This window comes from Serinus canaria, chromosome 19 (assembly GCF_022539315.1).
Source record: "Serinus canaria isolate serCan28SL12 chromosome 19, serCan2020, whole genome shotgun sequence".
NCBI lineage: Eukaryota > Metazoa > Chordata > Aves > Passeriformes > Fringillidae > Serinus > Serinus canaria.
In genome coordinates this window covers 8,182,294-8,206,610 of record NC_066332.1, presented here as the reverse complement: position 1 = coordinate 8,206,610, position 24,317 = coordinate 8,182,294, and the positions used below count along the sequence as shown (strand labels likewise).

At 43.7% G+C, this 24,317-nt stretch overlaps 1 protein-coding gene across 2 annotated transcripts in view; it reads left to right on the top strand.

Moving 5' to 3' along the window:
* CASTOR2 (cytosolic arginine sensor for mTORC1 subunit 2) overlaps window positions 1-24,317 on the top strand; it is a 127,292-nt gene that overhangs the window by 67,221 nt on the left and 35,754 nt on the right. The window contains exon 2 of one of the 2 annotated variants that reach the window (XM_030232977.2): window positions 14,548-14,773. The exons of the other annotated variant lie outside the window; for it this stretch is intronic. Coding sequence (XP_030088837.1) covers window positions 14,677-14,773 — 97 coding nt within the window. The 5' untranslated portion in view covers window positions 14,548-14,676. The remainder of the gene's footprint in view (window positions 1-14,547; window positions 14,774-24,317) is intronic. 2 annotated transcript variants of the gene reach the window in all.

Below are 24,317 nucleotides of genomic sequence, written 5' to 3'. Positions count from 1 at the left end.
GTGAGAAAATTTCTGTTCCTGACAGGCTTGGAGGATTCTCCTTAATCAAGTGAGATTGGAAAACCAAACAAACTTAAATCCTGTCTGTACCCAGACACAAACTCTCAGGCCCAAAAACTTCATCAACTTTATTTTCTCCTGGTACCAGTGATCAATCTTTTCCAGCTTTCCAGGTACAAAATCTCCAGAACTAATGATGGATCAAGGGTAACTCATAATACCAGTGCAGTGTGTCTAGTTGTTTGGTTTTCACTATAATCAGTTGAAATCATTCTGTCTGACTCTAGAAATGCAGACTGATGCATGTGCAAATTAGCAGTTCTCTTTTGAAGAGAATTTGCTTGATGCTTTGAGCTAGTTCTTGTTAAAACAAAGGGGGGATGTGGTCCTGTGAGGTCCCCAGGACAAGGTGAGAGACGAGAACTTGACTCCATGTTCTCAGAAGGCTGATATTACCATATCATATCATAATTATGAAATTATATACTAAACTATATAAAAAGGATACATCAGAATGCTAGAAAAGAATGATAATGAAAGCTCATGACTGACTCCTTAGAGTCCAAGACAGCTGATGGTGATTAGTCACTAATTAAAAACAATTCACATGGAACCAATCAAAGATGCACCTGTTGGTAAATGATCTCCAGACCACATTCCCAAGCAACCAGATAATTGTTTTCATTCTTTTCTGAGGCCTCTCAGCTTCCCAGGAGAAAATCCTGGTCAAAGGGATTTTTCAGAAAATATCATGGTGACAGGGGGATGTTTTGTTCTTTGATGCTGTATTAAGTTCATGGTGACACAGTGGCCAACCATGATCTTCTTCAGGCTTTTGGACTGATAATCACAGTCTAGGGTTTGTGGAAGGGCTTCTCCAAGGGCAAGTAAGCCTTTCTCAAGGGAGCAGCTTTGCTGTTGCCATCACAAGGTGAAGGCACAGGGAAGAGAGCACTATGGTGAAGTTCATAGATCTGCTGCAGGCTTTTCTGTTTCACCTTGGACAAGTCTCTCATTGTGTCTCAGCTTCCTCATCTTAGAAACAGAGATAATCCAATTAAATCACCTCCTAATAGGTCTTGTAAAGAATAATTAGTAAACATGTGGAAATGCTTTGATAATGTAACAGGCAAAGGCCATTGTAAATAATAATAACTGAGGGAGTTTCTGTCCCTCAGGATTCCCTTTTACAATGGGTGCCCTTGCAGCCCAAGGAACAAATCAGATCTGCAGTGGAACAGATTAGAGATTATGGCAGGAAAAAAATACCCTTTATGGGAAAAGTTACATAATCTTTTAGAAATCTCATATTTTAGCTTTTAATCTTGCACAGGATTAAGATGCACAACATCAAGGTTACAGTCATACAGTTAGGAATTTAGTGGCTCCATCTTAAGTCTTGTTAGAAATGTAATTATTTGTTCTATGCTGTCAGTCCAGTGAAATCTTGTCTGAAATATTGTCTTAAAAAAAAAAACAGAAGAAGAAAAGGTTGGGGTTTTTCAATTTTATTTGAAAATGCAGAATTTACAATGCAGTTATAAATGTGAGCCCAACTGCATTGGTTCTTCTTTTAATATTCTTGTATTTCTGTGGGTGTGTCTTTTCAGTGGAATGTGCTACCTGTGTCCCCTAGCTGGCAGTAACCAGAGCTGGCAACGTTGCCTTTGACTGTCTGGGCTGGGTCCTTTCCACCCCTGGCTTGCAGAGTCTGTGAGAAAAGCCTTTGCCAGGAGTTTTTGAAACACAGGGAAAGTTTTGTCAGGAAGTGGGAAATCTGCTGATTTCTGCAGTTCCTGTTACTGGACTCTCAGAGACAAAATCCTCAGTTCTTTTGGGCTGTGGATCTCATTTGCTCATGGAGCAGGGGGAGCAGAGGCTGCCATGGCAATGCTTTCCTGGCTGGGAGCAAAAAGCCGTGGTTGACAGGTTGGGAAGGACCCAGCTCTTGCTCACAGCACAGAGATGGCAGTCAGGAAACAATCCTGCACAGGACACGTGCACCCACAGCCATGCTCTGAACACATCTTGAGCCAAACTTTTAATCTTCATTGCTTGTCAATAAAGAAAAAAAAAAGCTCATTTTTGCTGCCTTCTTCTCGTGAGCAAATGTCAGCTTTTGGAGATTGAGTCTGGCTTTAATTTTTCAGGTTTTTCCAGTTATTAGTGGTGTGCTATCCTGTGAAGAGGAAGAAAGAGAGCAGCCTGATTTCCTGAAAAATGACCAGAGCCTAACCTAGATTTGTCTTCCCAACCCAGCTCTCCAGTGAGAGTAGACATAATGATTATTTTTGGAATCTACCTTACCATGTTCCACATTTTTAGCCAAACATAATAATGATGCTTTGTTTGTGGAGTGTATTCATGCTTCCTCTCTTATGAGACCTCTGTGAGGTAAGAATTATTTTCTCCCACATATGAGGAAACTGATAAAAAGGAGACCAAATTACTTGTTTCAGGTCACATACATACTTTGTGGGACAAATCAGATTTTGCCTTAACTTTGGAAGCCCAAACTGACATCTCCTTATCTGCACTTCGAAATCAGACTTTATTTACCACTGTATTGCAACAACCTGAATATTTGTTCTGAGACACTGCTGTAAAATTGTCATTTCCTCATGATCCTCCAGGGAGCAAAAATTGGTCTGCACTGGGTCTCTCATCCCTCTGTGTCCATGGCCAGGTGGGAGCTGTGTTGACACATGAGAACAGCTTTTGTTTATAGACTTGACTTTCCTGTGCAATACCTTTATTGCTGGGTCAGTGTCTGGCCTGGCAAGAACTTTGTCTCTTTCTCTTAAATTCAGGCTTTGATACTAGTCTGAGTTTTTTTGTTTCTTGCAACAGAAATTACAAGTAGAAAGCTAAAAAAGGAGGCCACCTGAAACAGATTTTCCAAGTGGGCATTTTTGTGCATTTCACAGACTGCACCAATCTCACTGGAAATGCATTTCTCTTTTTTGTTTAACTTTTAGAAGTCAGTGTAAAAGTATAACCAGCTTAGTTTTTAGATTGCTGACAAAAGTTTCAAGTTACAAGGATTGTAAGAGGAGAAGTAATGGAAATGAGATGAAAGCTGGGATTTCTGTATAAGCATTTCCTTTTATCAGTCCTTGGTTGCTCTCTTAGCAGACACTTCGTATTGAGCTCTTTCCTCAGGAGGTGCTGCTGCTTTTAGTGGAGAGAAGGCAGCCTTGTGATATATGGATTTGCAAGTTCAGCCCCTCAAGTAGGACCAGTGTTTGTTGTCCTATGGCCTGATTGAAAATGATAGTTGCATGCCCTAGTTAAATGTTGAGTCCCTTGGAAAGCATAGGGGATGCTTGTCAGAGTCAGGATTTCAGAGCTGGGCTATGTGTTTGTACAGCTTTATTTAATTCCAAGTTACCCTCGGGTTATTTAATTTCCTGACAGCTGCAAAAACAGTGCTCTCAGATAACAATGGTTTCTAATTAGGCAATATGCCTAAAATGGTAGAATGTTTTATTTTGACCATGACACTGATGTTTTGTATGCAGCTTAGAGATGAGAAAGTTGAGCAAGTTGGACTTCCAGCTTCCTCTGGCAGAGCTGTGTCTCTCTTGTGATCCCCAGTGAATAATGCTAAAGGCATGGCCTCTCCTCTGTCCCTACACTTCAGACACCTCTCATTGTTTTGGACTGTGTCATCAGTAAATCTGCCTTTCAGCTGGAACCACCTTTCAGAAATATGTTTTATCAGCACAGCAGGACTAACATAACTTGCATACCTGAGGCTACAGAGCATTCCAGGGGGAAGAAAGCAGGTGAGATTTACCTGTAGCTGAGGGCTGTAGCTTCTTGGGCAATCTGTTACACTGCATAGCTGCCCAGGTGTTGCTTTTGTGGCTCATGCACTTAGTACAAAATCAGTGACAGAAATAAACATACAAGCCAACTATTCTTCAAAATCATTTATTCAGTTTAGAAAGGATGTTAGCATCAGGTTATCTTAATTAGATCCTGACATGATTTCTGCTTGTGGAAGGTTTATGCTTTGGGCTGTGCTATTTGATGATCTCTAAATTCCCTCCTGTGACAGCAAAAAGTGGCTGTTGGCAGGTCTGTCACCTCCTTTAATTCTTAGACATCCCTTGAAGTCTTGAATCTAAATAAAAATAGGTAATTTTGTTCTGCTGTTTTGCTCCCTATTTTAATTCTTTTCCAGAGCTCTCAACTCTGACAATTCCCATACCACTTCTTACCCTTGCAGAACTTTTAAGTTCATTGTTTAAGATCCTGCTCATATAACTATGATGCAGAATTGCACCTCTGATAAATCAAATGCCTACTTAAAAGTTTTGCAACTTAATTAGGGGTTTGCTAACCTGTAATCAGAGTTTATCCCTGCCTTTCAGCTGAGCACTATTTACATCATGTCCTGTACCACTGACCAGGGGCTCTTTGGAAGGTTTCTGTTTGGATTCTCTTTAGCCATTTCCTTTTAGGTGCCTGATCCTGCTCAGATACCATAATACAATGAAAGAGAGATTACTGCATCAACTGCAGTGCAAATAACAGTGAAGAATTATTCTCTGTAATAATCTGGCTTTACCCAGCTCTTTTGAGATGCTGGTCTCTTTGAAAGAGCTGTGGGTGCTGGCTCAGATTGGCTTGTGGCTGTATGAGCAGTGTGTCCTCTATGTGAGATCAGTAGGGATAGGAGATGAGCAGGAAGTTTTTATTCTTCTTTCCCCACTGCAGTTTCCTACCAGTCAGTAAGGGATTCCTAAATTACAGGTTGAATCTGCATTACCATATTTAATAGCTATCAGTATACCAATCCACCACAGAGTTGTCTAACCCCTTATGAAGCCTCTTCATTCTTTTGGTCTCCATGACATCCTCTGTCAGCACTCTGATAATTTCACTGGGTTTCAGGTGTTGTCTGTTTGCACTGTAGCATGATGTCTGTGGTCTGACTCAGTTCTCCTCCCAACAGTTCTTAAGGATCTTTGAGCATCAACTTGTTGTTTCTCAAAGAACTATCCACAGTGTCCCAAGACTCTTAGGAAAAAGGATAAACAGAGCCATAATAAAAATACAAAATAACAAAGGTTGTGCCAGGTTATCCTGCAGATGTTCCTCCATGGAGAACTGACTACTTCTTGTTATTTTTCTTAAAAGTTCAGTGGAAGATCTTAACTTTCTAAGACAAATTCTGCCTTTTGATGAGCTGTTTCACAATATATTCTCCCTTAAAGTCCTATCTGTGACAGCTGTATTACAGCTATAGTGCACTTAACAGAAAATATCCAGTAGATTTTCTCATGGAAGAGAAGAATAAAATCCTAAAATAAGAACACTTCATCCCCAGAAGACAAATCCAAAGAATTACAATATGTTTGAGTTCATACCTCCCTCTGTCTTTCCCCTTCCCTCTCTCTGTGAATGTGCTTGAGTTTGAATCATATAGTTCATAAATCCTAAATCCTGACTAGAATCAAAGTCAGGTGTAAGATGCAATGTGCTTCTTCAGAGATGCAATTAACTTCCTTCAGAGCAGCATAAAACCTCAGGTTTATTTTCCTTCATAATCCTTCTCCAAGGTTTCTGCAGACCATCTAGGCACAATGGTAAACATGTTCCCAGTTTTGCTTGTCCATTTTTCTTTTGGGTTTGCACTCTCTGGAACTTCCATCACCATATTCTACCAAAACATTCTCACATTTATTTTACAGGATTTACCAATCCCTCTTCAGTTCCAACTTCCATACTTCCACATTTATTGAATTTTTACGGTTGGAAAGAATGGTATCTCCACAGTCACAGTCTGCATTTATTGTTTGGGTTGGTTTTGGAGTACATTAAATTGAAGAGGTTGATAAAATGTGAGAGGTGACTTCTCAAGGACTGACAGTGTCAGCAGCACTGGCATTGTGGTTGACAAGCCTTTGGAGGGCCCCCAGAAACCTGATTTCTTTTTCTTTGTGTCTTTCACATTGCTGAGCAGATTGCAAGCACTAAGTAACTGTTAACCTCTGGAGCCCTGCTGAAGTAACTGTATCTGTGAGGTATTTATTTCACAGTTGTTTTCTTCTGCTTCCCTGGGCTTGGTTAAGATGTTTATTTACTGAAACGCTTTGAGCTGATCTTGTATACTTAGGAGTTGCCAATTTAAATATATACGTGTGTGTGTGTGTGTGTGTGTGTATAAAGTATATGTTAGTGTATATACCTATATTTGTATATATTTATTCAGGGATAGAGAAGATGTTTAAGAGAAATCATTTTTAGCTCTTCTTTTTCAGAAATCTGTCCTTAAACTCTAGCATAAAACTGAAAAATGTGTTGGATTTTCACTATAAAATAGATTGGATTTTTCACTGCCAGGACCAAACCAAGTTTTTCTGTAGCTGGCAAGTTAAAAAAGCAGCTCACACGTGGGCACTGACATCCATAAGTGAGGCAAGCCCAGCAGAGCAGGGAATCCTCAGGAGCTTGATGACAGGTTGTGTCCTGACCTCTTGAGTACTGTTGTACTGCTGACATCTTCAGATTTCAGTTTGATGAATTAGGTGTTTTATTTTGTTTCTTTTAAAAAGTTAGAATTGAGTTTTTAGAGAAGTGGGAGAGAATTTATGTGGAGCATCATGTGGATAAACCTCTACTGGATGCCTGTCCTTTAATTTTAGCCAGTGAACAAAAATAAAGTAGCCTCTTAAACAAGTTCTGTGCTGTTTGCAGCTGACAGGGCTGCCTGCTCTGATGGATGTTTACCATGGTTTTTCATGCTCTAAATAGAGCAGATAGAATTTTTCCCCCAAAATTCATTTTTAGAATTTGTATCAACAAATTCCTGACCTAAATGAGTGCACCCAACATGCCACAATGTGCCTAGTTTTAGTGGCTTGAATGTACCTTTCTGTACAAGGAAATGTATTTATATGTCCAAGAATCAAGGACAATCCATGAAAGCTTCTCAGATTGTCTCAGATTACCACCCATTTGGATGAAAGGAAACCACAAACTGAAACCAGTTTGCATTTTGTGTATCTCATAAACATGGAGTTCAAAGAAACTGCAGAGTGTACTTCACCAACCCCAAAGGAAAATGCTCTTGAGAACAGGAGGTTTAATAGCTCTTTGTGGACTAACAGCTGCATCTTTAAGTCATTTGCACCTTCTTAATTTTAAGCATATTGAGCTGGGTTTTAGCAAGCCCCTTGTGCACTGAACATGGCTTCAATATCCAAAAGATGAGGACCCTTTCCTGTCCTGCCCCATAGAAGTGAGGAGAGGCAGGGCAGGTGGCTGAGGCTGGCCCTTCACAGGGGAAGATAGCATGAGCAGATGTCTTCTCCACACAGGAGTCTCCTTGGGTGGCTTGGTGTCACTTGGGTTCTGTGACAAAGGGCATTGATGTTCTGTTGGCAGTGCAGAACACTGGGTTTGGAGCAGGGCTCCTCTATACAGGACACAAGGTGTGTGCTGGGCTACTCCTTGCAGAGCACTGCAGTGTTTCAGGTGGTATTTGTCACTAATTCTCAGTCCTTAACCAGCTGCTTTTAAAAGTCACTTCAGCTGGGAAGTTTCTGGAGGGAAATTTACTGGGGAAAAAACCAGCCTGTTCTGTAGAGATTCCTGTGCTTGAGCTCAGGAGGCTTTTGATGGACTCTTCTGGACTGGGACCCTTTTGTTGTCATTGGGCTCCTGGCATAGGGTGCAGTTTGCTTCCTTGTTTGAAAATGCAAAAGTAATGCTTTGAAGGCACTCAGTGGAAAATTGGGTAAAGAGTTAAATACAGCTTTTCATCTGCTGCTTTATGTGGGTTTGATTTTTTCTGGTTCTTTTGTTTTTCCTGCAGTGAGCTCAAGGCAGCTCCATTACTAGGTCTCCTAACCTCTGCCACAGGATAAAGAGTGATAGTCATGTGGTCCAGGAGGCAAAAATCTGAAAGGCTCTTGTGCGTTTACCAAGGACTTTTTTTCCAAGCAGCTATTGCAGCTCAAAGATTCTAGGTGATAAGAAAAGTTTGAACAAAAATGCAGAAGGTCCTTATTGCCAAGATGAGCAGAAGGCAGAGAAGCTTCATTACTGATGTGTGTATGACTAAGTTGAGTTGCTGAATAGTGACAATATTATAATTTACAGTGGACAGATATGCAATAATCTCTTGATTTTCTCACAGCTTGTTTCTTCAATTCTAACATTTTAGCTACTCAAGGATTAGAGAGTAAGACTGATTTGGCCTTTTTCCCTTTGGGGTGAGTGAAACAAGGCAGCTGCTTGTCAATATAGGTCTAATTTCACCTGATCTTCTCCAGCTGGGTGAAATAGTGGAGTAAGAGCTGGAGTCACTGATACCCTTTGTGTGAGTAGTGCATCCACTGAAAACACATCATGCTTAGCAGGTTGGGAAGCACTTAATAAGGAGAAGGCACTTGTACTCAGAAATGAGAGAGTGAAATTGTGTAGAAAATTCTGTCAGCTAATGATCTGAAAAATATTTTGCAAAGGCTATTTTCTACCCTTACTTCTAATACATCTTACACTTTAATAGCCTGAACAACTGGAGAATCACACACATTAATGTCACAGTTCACTTGGGACAATTTGTTTTGCAAGATAATGAACTGTGTCAGCAAAAGTTGAACACTTGCTCTAGGTGGGGCTGACAGTTCAGCTTTCTGGTAGCTTTGCCAGTAAAATGCCCATGGTCTGACTAAACCTCTGTGAAATTTGGTAACCTAGGGGGAGGTTATGTCATCACTTTCTACAAGTATTTTTAATTTTTTAGGCATTCTCAGGAATAGCTTGGAAGGAAATACTGCAAAATACTGACAATTGATTTTTTTGAAGAACTCTAGTCCTGTCACACCTTGGCAGCAGAGGTGTCTTTGTGTGAGAAGGTACCTTCACCTCATTAAATCATTCAGCCCAGGTGGAAGTTTGTGTACCCTGGAATTTTTCAGCCGCTGTGTCAGGAGCGACATGTGCAGCTCATGCTGGCAGAGGATGCTGTACCCCTGGTTTTGGAGGAGGCTCAATGGTGCAGTTGGGAGCAGAGATCCTTGGGGGTGTTCAGGAGCAAGTGGGGTTTCTGACCCTGGTGTTGCCCTTAGGAAAAAGCAGAAGAAAGGTATAAATAGTTATTCTGAGATTTTAGGGGACAAATCTGTGAGAATGATGGAGATACAGACAGGGGGTAGATCCAGTGTCTGGGAAGACAGGGTACAGGATCAGTGGGGAAGACAAGAAGAGACAAAAAAGAGTAAAGATGGACATAGCAACAAGGAGAATAGGAGGAGATGATGCAGTTTGAGCTGTACTAGAGGGAGACTGGGATGGAGAGGTGGGAGGAGGGAAGAGAAGAAAGAGGAACAGGCTGGTGGGTGCTGGGTTTGTGGGCAAGCAGAAAGTAGCCACCTAGAGCACTTGCTCCTTGCACTGCCCATGAGGATGCTCAAGGCAGCAAGTACCTGCCAGACAGCAAGCAGTGTCTTTCATTCAGATCAGCTCAGGGCAGTGGAAAAGGCCAGCTACATTTTCAGTGCATTTCAGGAGGATGAGCTGGCTCTAAAGCAGCAGCATGTGCAGCAGGCCATGAAGCTCTGATACAATTGCAGTTTTTCAGCAGTTTTCAGTGCCCAAGATGGTAGTTGTACTGGTTTTGTGCCTGAGCATTTTGTTTAACTATTACTAAATGTGCCTGTGGTTATTAAAAAACTCAGTTTGCCTGTGCTAATTTACCTCCTCTTGTATGTGCCTCATGAAGCATTCAGTTGCATCATTACAGGCTGCTGCTTTGAGCTCTGTTACAGTGCCCAGAGCTCTGGCACTGGGGTGGCACCTGGCTGAGTGTGGCTGGGGCTGCAGACAGCCCTGTCCTTCCCAGTGTGGGAAGCTGGAGACTAAATAAAGCAAATGGCAGGAATAGAAATACTGGTTTCATGATATATTGGATTGTGTCCCTGCCTGTGACAACCTCTGTTTGGCAGCCTCCCACCTGCAGAGCACTCAATATTGCACCACTTTAAACATTTTCATGTGTAAAATAAATCCTCAGTTACTGTGCCAAAGTGGTTGAGCAGAGCAGGCTGCAGGATGATGATTTGTGAGTTGTGGGCAAGGAACCACCATGTTCAGCACCAGGTGCTAAATGGGTCTTTAACTTTCACTGAGGGGCTGGGGCACATGCATTAGCACTTCACTTGGTTTGCAGCATGTCAGGATGAGCTGTTCCCACTGGGGACTGACCAGTACTGTGGAGCTTTGTCCCTGACTGATGATGAATGTATTGCTTTCCAAGTGTAGGTAACAGCTCCTAAATTCCAGGCTGTCATGGGATCTGCAGTAACTGACCCTATGGAGAAAATGTACAGGTAATGTCCAGCTATACTGAGAAGGAGCACTCTTTTCATCAAGGGCACATGTATAGGGAAGTTATAAAAGCTTAATAAACAAATAAGTAGTTTATTGATTATTAACTCAAGTGCAGGTTGCTTTTATGTGTTTGAAGGACCATCTATGCCACACTTGGGAGAGACTGGGCTGCAGCAACCCCATATTCAGTGTTTCCTTGCTCTCTTTCATGTTTAGGATTGGCTGGGGGTTGTGGGAGTGGAGAGTCATCTCTAGCTGTGTCTGGTTCAGAGGTCTAGATTTGTTTACTCTAAGGAAGAGGTCATACGAGTCCAGTACAAACACAACGGCTTTGTTCTGAGAGATGCTTCTCTTCTGTGCTTTCTTTCATACAGTGCTGTCCCATGGCATTTCACAACAACAGTGGGGCACAGCACAGCTGAAAAAGTTATCTATCCTTTGATTTCTAGGACCCAAGCTTTGGAGGCCCAGTTCTAATTCTTACAAATTAGAGGTTAGCTGTGTCAAGGCAGCACTTTGGGAACAGAGTTGGGGAGGACAGCCTGAAGGCATGCTGAGGTGTGAGGTTGCTGCTGGGGCTGTGTCATGACCCAGTTTTAAAGTTATTAGAAATGCCTCTGCCCAAATTAAGGTGCAAACAAGACCATATGCCAAGGTCAGTAGTATTTTTATTTAATATTAAATTAAATAAATGTTTTTATTTAATAGTAAATATGAGAGAGAGGAAAAGAGAAGAAGGAAGAGAAAGAAGTAGCAGAGGTGGGAGGACAGAAAGAGAGACAGAATAAAGAAAATATCACCATTCCATGGATCCCAATGATGTTCCATTGATTCACTCCAGCTGGTCATCTTGGTGGTGAAGGTCCCCCAAAAAGCACAGAATCTGATGGATTCATATATATTCAGGCCAAGGGGGAATGCCCCCAGCACATCCCCCAGGGCAGGGACCAGGCTCTCACAGCAGACTCTGCATCTGTTGCATCTTTTTGTGTCACATGCAGTCCTGTGGTGCACAGCCTCAGGAATGAGTCTGGGGAGTGCTTTTGGGGGTCTTTGATGGATTTTGATGCCCCCTCCTCTGACTCTCACTTGAATGTCCCGTGGATTGGGGGTTAGGGATTCCACAGCTGGGCCAGTTTGTGTAAGGGAGGATGGGAGTTCAGTGCCTCTGATCAGAGGTTACACCATGCACCCAAAACCTCCTTCTCCCCACCCCATTTCACAGGGAGGCTGTATAAACCTGGCTTCTGTGGGCTCCCTCACTTCAAACCCATCCAGAGATGACTCTCAGTGCAGCTGCTGGGTTCGGCTTTCTTCTGCATTCCTTTCCCTCAGCCTCGTTTGTTTCTTTCTAGACCTGAACTGATTGAACACAGTGTCCCCTTTATCTTATCTAGGCAGCTTAATTTACAGACCAAAGTTCCAGTGAGGCATCTTCAAGAAGGCTTTTGTGGTTGGAGCATCTTTATACAGTTTTTGCTATAGTGGGCAAAACTCCTCCATAACAGTGTTAAAGGCGTGAGCCATTGTGATGATGTTCACAGGGGTCCTAGGACGAGGGAAGAGATGAGAATCTTGACTCCATATTTCAGGAGGCTGATTTATTATTTTATGATATATATTATATTGAAAGAAAATGATATATTAAAACTATACTAAAAGAACAGAAGAAAGGATTTTATCAGAAGGCTAGCAAGGAAAGGAATGGAATGATGATAAAATCTTGTGACTGCTCACAGCCTCGACACAGGTGACTGTCGTTGGTCATCAAGTAAAAACAACTCACATGGACCAGTCAAAGATGCACCTGCTGCATTCCACAGCAGCAAATAATTATTGTTTGCATTTCCTTTCTGAGGCCTCTCAGCTTCTCAGGAGAAAAATCCTAGCAAAAGTATTTTTCAGAAAATATGTCCGTGACAAGCCATTTCAGTCCCTGACAGGCTGTGTGCCTGTCTGCCCATGGACTGACCAGCTCAGAGCTGGGGAGGGTAAAGCTGCGGAGCAGGGTGTTAGTCTGCATCATTTAGAGCCTCCTTCTCTGGGACATCCATCATCTCACTCAGTCAGTTCTTGCAGAACTTGTGTTTATTCTGAAGATGTCTGTTTTATTTCTTTACTTAAGAGTTTGTGCTGTATTTCTGCTAAGCCCTGTCATGGGACTGACTTTTGCTTTTGATTGCCTGCAATGTACAGTGAGGTTCCACTTCACACTTCTTGGATTATGTCTGCAGAAATGAATTTAAACTATTCTTGTTTCTACTTATCTTCTTTGCTCTCCTTTGCTTCACATGCTCTGCAAGCAGCCAGAATGTATTTTTGCTTATATCCATGGTCTCTCTGGATTAGATGGAAATGTAAACTCATGGAGGCAAGAAACACCTCTTGGAAACAAGTGCAGGACCCTTTGGAGTATGGCTGTTTCTGCTCCATTTGCTGCAAGTGCTCAGTAAAAACTTAGATTAAAAACTTAGGTCGTGCAAGCATTTAAAACCAAACTGCATGTTATATGAACCCACTCTCAGTTGGTGAGGCATGCTGAACATCTTGATGCTGCTTTTCTGCTTGCTCTCTTTTTTTTTTTTCTTTTTTTAATAATAATTAGCTCCTCACCTTCCTCTGCAGGGTTTTCTTTTCCCCTTCTGGTATGTCCTGCAGGGTAGGCAGGTAGAAGCCAAGCCACAGTGGTGCTTCTGGATCAACCACTGGCCCTTGCAGGCATCCTTTGGCCTGTGCCTTGTTCTACTCTAGGGTCTCGAGAAGCTGCAGAAGTGGCTGGGGGGTTGAACCCCCACCAGCACTGTCAGGGAGGGCAGTGGTGGCTCTGACAGAGCAGAGGAGTGAGTGCTGCCTGCTCCCAGCTGAGCAGTGGTTGGTTCATGGGCTCCCACTGGGGCCAGCACTGGGCAGCCTGCTCCATCAGGGCTGTCCTGGCCCCCATGCTGCAGGGCTTCTGCACCTTTTAAGTGGTTACTGCTTTGGCAGAATTTAGATGAGAACTGCTTGCACATTTTCTTTCATACAGACTAATCTGAAAAACCTTTTAACTGGTGTTATTCTCCATTATAGAATGGTTTGTGTTGGAAGGAAAAGATCATCTTGTTCCTCTGTTTCTCCCTCTTTCTAAACATTTGCATTTCTGTTGATGAGGATTTGCAGTAATGCAGATACCTCTTGATGCATTCCAAGATAGAGTAAACACTCTGTGGGAGAAGTTCTTTGCTTGTAACTAATCATTTTTCCCCCCTAATTTGAATGGAAAGCAACATTTTACTTATCTTTTTAAACTGTCAGCTTAATTTTGTGTTTGTTACCACAGTAAACTCTTGTCTCTGGAGCATTCTGGGCAATTTGCAAACAGAGAAGTTGTACATATTGTGCTCAGCACAAGTGGGCAGGGGCCACTAGGTTGATGAAATGTCAGTTCTCCTTACCCAGCCCAGGCAGATTTTGGCATACCTGGAGTTGCAGGTGATGTTAATGCAGTCTGAGAGATGCTGCTAGCAGTTTGCATTATGGATTGTGCAATACATGTAATCAATAGGCTATTAAAGAGGCTACAGGCTCTCTACTGCAGGGTGATTTCAGGTAATGAATTAAATACAGCTGGGAGTGATAGGGCTAACTACCATAGACTGGCTGTATTTTACCTGAAGATCTTTCAGCTGTCGGGCTTTTTTTTTGTCTGCATGGTGTATATTACAGATGTACACAGCTCTCATTACCAAATAGGGACAGCAGTGCACTCTGTGAGTGTAGGAAGGAGGTGGTTATGCCCTGCAGATGCTGTTGTAAAAGCTAGGCAAGAATTAGGAGCAGGATCTTTTAGGTGGAGAGCTGGGATCCAGTGAGATGCTTTGCAAGATGATCTGTGGCAGACACTGGTCCCAGCCCCCAAAGCTGGTATTCTGTGCCCCAAATAGAGCTCCTCTTTGCTGGAGGCTGTTTAAAAATACATGTCAGTGAAACAGAGCTCACAGGCCTCCTTGGCAGAGGGCCCATAGCTAATCACTAGAGATTTCACAGTGAAGTTTTTCAGAGTGTCTGTTTGATTAATGGTTCGTATTTTGCTGATCTGAGACTTTTTATTTTATTCTTAAATTTAATACATATTACTTATATGACTTAAATATGTTTAAATTCCATCTTAAATCAGTGGAACAATCTTTACAGTGGAGTTGGCTTTTTTTTTTTGCACAGCAGCAGCAGCATGTTTGCAGAGGCTCGTGCTTGGACATGCAGCTGGTTAGTAGGATCCTTCACAATCCCGTTGTATGCACTTCCCTGGAAGTCTCTTAAAAGTAAGAAACCAAAGAGCTCAGAAACACCATGGAACTGAACCTCAGTGCATTATGCCTCAAGGCTATGAGGGATAACCCTGCTGCTCTCCCAGGAGAGAGGTTTGGTATGTCAGGCTGTCGCAAAGGTATGTGCAGAGAGGCTGGGTGGGAATGGGAATGCATGTTTGGGTCCACTGAGATGACCTTGCAAAGTCCAGCTGGTTTCCCTTGGCCAAAATTGGAGTATGTCAGAGTGAAACCTGATTTTTACAAGTTCACACAGTCTGTATGCTGCTCCCTTCCTTTTAAATTAAACATCCTTTTCTTTCCCCCAGGCAGGAAAGCCCCCGGGCGCGCTCCCATTGTGGCTGCGCTGCCTGGGGACAGGCTGTGTGCTGCGACTCTGGCACCAGGGCTGCAGCACCAACTGCAGGCGGTGTTGCATAAACAGTGCCCCTCCATCTGTTCAGCCGTGGATTCCTGAGGATGTCTTTTCCCCTTGCTTTGCATACATGCACAGGAAGCCACTGCTATCCAAGTACAGCCCTGCCGAAGGGTTCATTAACAAGGGATTTAGCAGTTGTGCCATGTTTGCCTGCAGGGCTTTGATCTTGAGAAGGGCACTCAGCAGCAACACCACTGCTGCCATATCAAGGGCCTTTGTCCCAAGCACCTGGAGCTGGAAGCTCAGCAGGGAGGAGCTTTGAAATGAACTAGTTTTTCTCCTGAGAACATGAACCTTTGTATCAGTTAAATGTGTGTTTGCTATTTTTCAGTGCTACAAGTGATCTGTTTTTGTAAAATCCCTAAGTAGTTTGTATTGAGGAGAAATCTGTGACAAATGCAAGTAAACCTACTGCTTTTGACACTTGTTTCTCTTAATATTTTCAGTCCTGAATGACAAATGGACTGTATTCTTTGTGGTTAGCACAGACTACTTGCAGAAGAAGTCTCGTGCATTCATGCCTTCACAGCTCAAAACAACTTTTCAAGCCAGCTTTTCCAGCAAATTTCCTCTTCCTGAGGTTAATGGTTGAAGATCATAATAGCTGTGTGGCAGAAGTCCACAAAACAAGGCACTATTCTCCATGTAATAATATATCTTAGTACATTTGTTAAGTTTTTGTATGCTATTCCTTCTCCCCTAAGTGCACTACTTCAGTCCACACCTAACACTGTGATGCCAGCTAATTTGTTTTCATGTCTTTGCTTCCTCTTTGTCCTGCCTTCTTGGGTTTTTGCTCATGTTCACAGGAGCAGCCCTGCCAGGCTGTGCTTCCACAGGGGACTGCAGTTGCTGCCTCCAGAGCACCACTGTCAGTAGTGGGGTCTGCTCTGTGCTGCAATGGCTTTTAAAGCAAAGTCTCTCCCTGAGCTGACATAGTGCTCTCCAAGTGGCTGCATTTGTTTGTGTTTTTTCTTTCTCCACCTTCCCAGGGTTGTTTTTGATCCTGTGTGTGACACCAGTGAAGTGCACAACACGCTGGCTTCCCATTCTAGGTAGTCCAGGGTTTGGTTTATTTATAGGTCAGGAGAGCATGAGTGGCATTTCCAGGTTTAGGGAGGTGGAAGAGAGAAACAGAAGGGAGCAGCTTGCTAGCAAAGAAGAGATTATTTGTCAGATTATGTCTCTTGCTCTTCCTGGAATCAGCTCATTTGTTTTAGAGGACCAGCATGAGAAAGGCAGCAGTGCTGGGAGTGCTGTGCTTGTCAGGAAGGCTCTGTGCTGAGAGTACAGCAGCACAGAGGGCCCTTGCCTAAACTGGGGGTGACTTAATATGGGAGCTTGTGGTGTGCCACTGAACTGATTTTATTTCTGCATTCAGAGGCAGTGTGCCTGCTTTGGCTCTCTTTAGATTCAGAGATAGGAAGTGTAGGAAAGGAAATATTTCTGGCTTCTGGAAACTTTCTTCTCTTTTTTATGTAGCGCATAGTCTGGAAGCAAAAGTCTTTGTTGCTCTGCCAGTATGGCTGTTTAGAAGAAAAGATAAAAATATGCCAAAGAAGATTTTAAAGGAGCACCAACAGGCAATGATCTTACCAGCAGATAAAAAAACCTTCAGTTTTTCCTCAGCATCTCTTACGTAGTGCTTCTCCCCCACCCTCTTATTTTTGTCTTCTGAACCATCACTGTGAGATAGAAAAAAAACAGTATTGAGAAATTTAGTGTCTGCACAGAATCACAGCCTGTCCCTTTAAACTAAAGAGAAGCCTTAGTGGAATTTCTATTCTGGGAATAGTTAATTCTGTTTGAGGTTGGGCAAGAGAGAAGCGCTCACAGGCTTAGTAGCAATATTTTTACTCCATTTGTTTTTTTTCTTAAGGATTTGCCTGCCTCATTTGATGGAAAGTGCATTTATTGATCAATCCTCCACTAAGAAGATCTTGGAGAAAAAGAGGGTGAGAGAAAGAAAGAAAAACAACCAAACAAAAAGCCAAAAGAGTATTTGTAGCTGTAGTGCTGTTATGTAATAGCCATTATGTAATGTCTGTTGGTGCCAACTAAAAATATACTGGAAGATAACTTCCAATTCATTGAAGCATTTAACTAGCATCATCACAGCGTTTCTGGTTCTGGATTCAACCCCTTCTGCAGATGTTGCAAAGAGCTTACAAGTCCCCTAGATAGCACAACAACCCATTCTGTCTTTTATCCTTCTTCTTGTCCACTCTTGATTTCTTTCTTACAACTGGAGTTTTAGAAATGGTAAATCCCTCTTCAGGTCACCTCTCTGCATACCCCACTGACCATGCCATTGGTCCACAGAGCCTCTCTCCTAATGCTTTGTTCAGCTAAGCTTTAAATGTCTATGGCAGACCCTGGGTTTCAGGAGAAGCTGAGCGTAAAGCGTAGCAGGGATTAGATTTTGCAGCAGGCATTGAAAACTTGACAGCTTCATAGGTCGTGTTTTACAGGAGTTTGTTCTCCAGTAGCTCAGCTGCAGCTAAAAGTGCCTTGCCTTTTCCATCCTTAAGCCTCCCCTTGAACTGCCAGCAGGACCTGCCACCATGCCCAAATGCTCAGTGCAGCTACAGTTGCAGAAGTGAGCACCCCAAATACACACAGCTGGCTCTGGTGTGATGCAGACCAAGGTTTGCCCTTTCTTTCTGAAGCACAATGTCTGTGCAGAACCTGGAGTACCATTTCCTGAGGCAGCCCAGGCTGAGCAGTGCTGCACGATGGAAGTGCCTTGACTTGAGGGCAGTGGCAGCCTCTTTGGGGAGGGAAGTAGGCATCAGCTATGACACCCTACACAGGGTGGGTGTGACAGCTGTGGTCCTCTTGACACAAGGGAACATGACAGGCTGCTGAAAGTGACCCAAGGAGGAGCACCAGGGAGGTGACCCAGACATGAGCAGCAAGCTGCATCACTGGTTGAGACCCAGCAAAGTTTCTTGATTTGGACAACAGAAGTGTAAATAGTGCTGGCTGAAAAAGCCATGAGCAAAAAACCTCTTTGTATCCAGGATTTCAGCCTGCACAGAGCCTTACAATATTGTAAATAACATGATGTATCACAGAATTGTGTGAGTGCTTTAATTAAAACCTTGTGATAGTGCTGGGGGAGGGTAGTAGACATATTATCACCAGAGATGAAGCTGAGCTGTGGTTGAAGCAACTTCACACAGAGGGATTCAGATAGTGGGGTTTAGACTCCCATCTTGTGCTGTAATTGATGTAAAGCATTGCCATTTCTGGTCTTCATTATTGAGAAGTCATGGTACTGTTCTGTACCTAAGCACTGAGACTGTGCAGTGGCATAAATCTATATTCAGGTTTGTTGCTGCAGTAGATACATCCTGTTAATGGACAGTGGTCAAGGAGACTAATAGCTCCATTGCAGGCATTACAGGTGAGGAGAGGACTGTCCAAGCCCTCCAGAATCACTGTTTCAATCCCCAAATGGGATCAGCAGGGTTTTTTTTTTTCAGAAGAGCAAAGATTTAGTATGTCTTCAAGACTTACTTCAGGACAAGTCTTGAAGTATTTGTTTTGCAAGAATTTACACAAGAAGCATCTTGGAATTGCATCCACACAAGCATGTGCATCAAGCAAAGTGTTTTGTTCTTGAAGTCATTAGTACCTATCGTAGTTATTGTTGTTGCTATTGCTTTAGTACAGCAGCAGAATGAAGTAAGAGTGCATGTAACTCCTAGTCAAACTCAATTTCTTCTGCAGGAACAGAAACAGGGAACCAATGGTGCTTTGTGCATGCATTAGCTACATGTCAGCTGCAATGACAAGGGCAGTCATGTTGTGCAAGTTTTAATAAGGGGGAAATCCTCATAAGTAGAACTAAGATTTTATCCAACAAGTATTTTTGTCTGCTTGTTTTTAACTGAAGCAGCCTACTTTCTGCCACATGAATGTGCTTCAAATCCTAGCTCCTGGTCACATGCAGGAAGCCTTTCTGCTGGAAGATGCCTGTGTAGGAAGGGCAGTGAATACTGGGTTAAAGCAGTGGATCAGGACATAGAAATCATATCATGTATGATCAGATGTTTTAACCTGGTTGTGTATTGATGTTTGTCTCTGGTAATTGTTGAGTGATGTGGATGCTTACTCAAAACTACAGCAAATTAGGTGAGTGATAATTATTTAGCACTCTGGGATACAGATTAGGACTCTACAGACTCAGGCCAGCATGACTTGCTTTCTGTGGGTTAAGATATGATGCACAGTGCTTATTCCTTTATTTGTATGAAGACAGGGAAAGAGTCTGTACAAAAGCTTTTTGCTGGGGTGTGTGTGAATAAAAGCTACTCTCCATTTCCTTGTGTTTCGGATCACAGGTGGCAGACACTTGGAGAAGAAACGTGTAAAAGCTGTGGAAAAAAGAGGCAGTGGATTTACTGCTGCCTTGCTGGTCCAGCCAAGCACAGTTAGAGCAATACACTGACTTTGGTCCACTTCCCTTGGTGACCACAGCAGCATAATAATGGAAGACATGAGCATAAATCTTTTAGTGCCAGGAAAAAGCTGGAGGTCTGAAACATTGAATAGGGAACAAGATCCACTGTCCTGCATGTGCTCCCCCATGGGAAATGCACAGGGGCAGCCAGCATGGAGCAGATGCTGCACCATTGGCTGTCCTTGGAAAGCTGGAAACCATTGCACTGGAGGTCCTCAGTGTGCCTTTAATGGGGCCAGTCTGGGGAGCTGGCTCTGCTGCATCGTGGTTTTATATGCTTATGGGCAAGATGTGTTGAGGAAAGCATTCATTACATTCTGAATAGGCACAAATAAACCAGGGAGCACTGTATCAGTGATATTGTTGTGTGGGATTGTTACCTAAAACACTGTTTCATCTGGGAGCTCTGACCAGCTCTTTGATTGGAAATCAGCTGGGTTTGTTATTGTGCCTATGTTTAAATGGTACTTGCCTTTAAATGTCTTTAGTCTACATCTTGCATTAAAAATCCCCATAATTTTATGGCCAGAAGATGCCCTGGCTGTTCCTCCTGTACAACTGTTTCACCACCAGATATGCCATGGTCATTAAATCACCCCCTGCAGTGACCTGCATATCTTTAAGCATTTAAATGACTTCTGTAAATTAAGCTTTTAGGATTAGTCATCGTAGATTTGCAGCATCATTGGTGTGTTGCCAAGGACCCCAGTTTTGTCACCATGACTACTACCACAGGCTTACTGAGAAACACAAACTGCAGGGAAGTTTATTCATGTGCCAGAATGTGAGTAAGTGAGTGATGATGTTTCACCAGCCACAGCCAGAGGAGCACCTGGGTGTTTATACCCAGCACAGCCTGGAGGTGGGCCTCTCAAGGGGACAAGATGCTGTTACCCTTCAGGGAGAATCACCATCATACTTATTTCTTGTGTTGTCACTTGTGTGTGTTCAATAAATAGTGTGCTTGGAGAAGACTGGGAGGTGTGTGCTTACTCTCCAAAATGCTCTTTTCCTGTGGGGATTATCCCTTCCCAGGAAAGGCAGTCCTTCACCATGGGGTGTGAAGCTGCAGGAGAGCTCATCCTGTGATGAAGTAATTGTAATGATCAAATCTCCTGGTACAGCCTAGTGAGATGAAGGGTCATGTTTGGGAGATTTTTTTTTTAAATCTGAGCACCAAAAACCAGAATTTCATGGTTTGTCTCCAGTGGGGAATTTACAACCCAGCTCTTCTCTGCTATTGCTTCTTTAAGTATATGCCTACCTTGTGCAAGGGCAAGCTCCTGGCCCCTGTATTTATTTTCTTCAGGCATTTGGGAATTAAGTCTTTAGAAATACCACTGCTGGAAACTCTTCCAGTGCCATCTCTTCCAGTTTGGTGCACTTCTATTGTTTGAAAACCCATCCCTGTAGCTCTCTTCCATATTCTCCTACAGCATCTTCTTGGATATCCAACATGTATACGTGAGTTTACCTGGGAGATCTTGAAGAAAATGTGCATCTGGTAGCATAATCTGGTGTATTTTTCCCTGTACTGTTGATATTGGTGGCTCTTTCTCATGTAGCTGTCTCTTGTTCCTCAACATCACTTCATTTGTTTCATAATGGCTCAGGACCAAAGTTGTCCTGGCTGAACCTTCTGTATTCTGGTACATGTCCTGGACTCTCCTACTGAATCCTTCAACAAAACTGTGCCAGAAATCATCAGTTCACTGGCACCTCATGGAAGAAGGGTCCAAGTTTTGAAATGTCTTATACAGTCCTTGGAGGGAGAAGGAAATCCAGGGAATGGTTCTTAGCTCCCTATCAGCTCTGTAGCACTTTGTCCTGCTCCAGGCAGGAGTGCTGATAAACAGGCTGCCCAGCAGTGTGCTCAGTGCCAGGCAGGAGCAAAGCCCTTCTCAGAGTGTTTTTCTTCATGCATGAATCTGTCTTTTCCAGCTCATCCCATCCCACTCCCACCTCCTCTCACAAGATCTCCTCACAGCTCTTGTAGCTGTGCATCTCTCTAAGGGTGGCTGCCCTGTCTGAATGTGGGATCCTCCCTGTGCTGTTCCACCAGCTCTGGGTTGCCAGCTTGCCATCTTGGAATGAATGCCTGAGTGGGTTTTTTGTTTTTGAAAGAGATTCTTTGAATTCAATACATAGCAAATTCCTGGTGGAGACAGCTGATGGATTATGCTCTGTGAGTGCTCTGTGCCTGGGACTTGCTCTTCTGTGATCTTTCCCTGACCTTCCAGCAACAGTGCCAAAAACCTCTGTTGTGGGTTACAGATCAAAAATGCATAAATAGAATGAACCAATTTGCTGGGGTCAAAAAGGGGACAAATGCTTCTGATGCCAGCTCACATGTGTGGCCTGAAGACAAACTGTCCTACAAGCCAGTTACTCCCTGAAAATGGGGCTGGTCAGGAGGAGAGAGCATAGCTGTGTGCTTATGTGTTCTCTGGAGGAGCATGTTTAGTGATGAACACAACTACATGACATGTTTGTGTGCTACTAGATCACCACAACCCAACTGCTTCTTCCATTTAGGAGGTTTCCCACTTCAACCATTCTGGTTTCCTTGTATTTTGGGTTTATCTCTGATTTCCCACAAATAATCTGTCAGGTTCTTCACCACTTCTGTTCCCCTGAACAAAACTGCTTTTGCAGGGTATTTTCATCTATGCAGTAAAGTGCTTGTTCTGAGCTCTGTGTGGGTGTTGGGGTTTAGGAGTTCTCCTTTTGTTTTTTTCTCTTAGACAATTTTCTCCCATTTTTTGTTGCTAAGAGACAATAACAACCAGGTAATTCAGAGAGACAAAAAAGTTTGCCTGGGAAGGCTGTGGCTGGCTGCCCTCTTAGCTGGGGGGCTTCTGGTGGAGGGGCAGAGGGACATTGAGAATTGGGAAGGGGGGTTGGATGGAGCTCCCAGCCTGCTCTTGTTCTCTTGGCATCCATAGGAAAGACAGGCTGTGGTCACTGAGGGGAGAGTTCCCACCACTGCAGGGTTCTGTCTGCTGCTTTTCTTCTACCAGGAGTGCAGCTCTGCTCATAAGAGCGGCCATTGTCCCTTACCAACGCCCTGCCTCACTAAACGGGACTGGCTCCGTCTGCTGGGGGGCCTCAGGGGAAACCTGGGATCCCTGAGCCTGTTCAGGAGCCGGGCTGCTGCTGCCCAGCCCCTGCTGTTTTTTCCACCACTGCTCTGGGTTTTTGTACACTGTAGCCCACAGCCCCTGCTCACCAGGACAGCAGGCAGTGACAGCTCCAGCTGCCGAGCTCCTGCTGCAGCCCAGCTCCGCCATCCAGCCCGGCCGCCATCACCGTGTGGTGCCCCAGCCCGCGCCACAGCGCCCCCTGCTGGAACGGGGGAGTCCCTGCCCCGCCCTGCCCGCTGGGAGCCAGCAGCGCCCCTGGTGGCCGTGCCAGGAACTGCACCCAGGGGAAGGTCCCTTCTCTGCAGCGGGACAAGGCTGGGCTGGGCTTGTGCTGCTGCTGCTGGCTGGTTTGTTATACACATCTTCCAGTAAAAGAACTGTTGGTTCCCATATCTTGGCCTGAAAGACCCTTCATTTCAATACTATAATAAGTCAGATGGAAGGGTGTCATATTTTCCGTTCCAAGAAGGCTCCTGCTTTCCAATGTCAGTCCCTTTCCATATTTTAATTATCTTTGCTGTTTTGGAGAAACAGGGGAAAAATACATTTCTACTTCAGAACCATCTTGACATAAATGAATTTTCTGCCTGTTTCTTCCAAGACTGTTTGCACTGATCCCAGGGTGGCAATAAAGATGTAAAATCCTGAGCTATCATGACTGTGTTTGGGTGAACTGGCTGCCTCCAAAGTACACTGCCTGGTGTTGAAAGCATCTCATTTTTAATTACTACTAATGTTGCTTTTTTGATGGCACTTAGCCCTGGATTACTCAAAAGCCCAGCTGTCTCAGGAACACCAGTGTCATCCATAGACAATGCAGAGAGGACTCAGGTATTGCCAAGCCTCATCCAACTACGCAGAGGCGAGAAGAAACCCTTCTGTGTCCTATTTGCTTCATTTTCAGCTAACCCTTCTATCCTGGTTGGTTTTATCCGTGGTTTCTAGCCTATACTCCACCTCCATCTCTGTGTATCTTGACAAAGGAAGTGCTGTGATGAAATGTTAATGTTTAGATTCTTGCTGTGAGCAGCAGCACTTGCATCCTGCTGTGTAGTGTTCCTTGTCATGGGCTGCAGTGCTTGGTGCCTGGGCCAGGTTGCCATGCCATGCCATGCCATGCCATGCCATGCCATGCCATGCCATGCCATGCCATGCCATGCCATGCCATGCCATGCCATGCCATGCCATGCCATGCCATGCCATGCCATGCCATGCCATGCCATGCCCCCTGCAGGCCCTACCGCAGCTCTGACTGTGCTGTGGGGAGCTGTGCTGAGCACTCCTCCTGCCTTCCCCCCTCCCAGCATAAATACCTGGCGTGCTCTATCTCTCATGGTCCTTATCAGCTCCAGCTTTGTTTACTTGCATAATTCTCTCAGTGCCTTATCAGATGAGCATGATTTCAAAGTGTTAAGAGCATCAGTGCCTCTAACAGTTTTGCAGTAGCTTGCCTTGGTCTCACATTAGATGCAGACATAATAATAATAGAAAATTGAATAATAGAAAATTCCTGTTTGGGTTGTGATGCTTCTCTTCCTGGATTAATAATAGAAGCATGAAGACCTGTTGGAAAGGAGCAGGGTTTTCTCAAGTAGTTGCTTTAATCCTAGCTGTGTCTCTGATATCTGACTGTT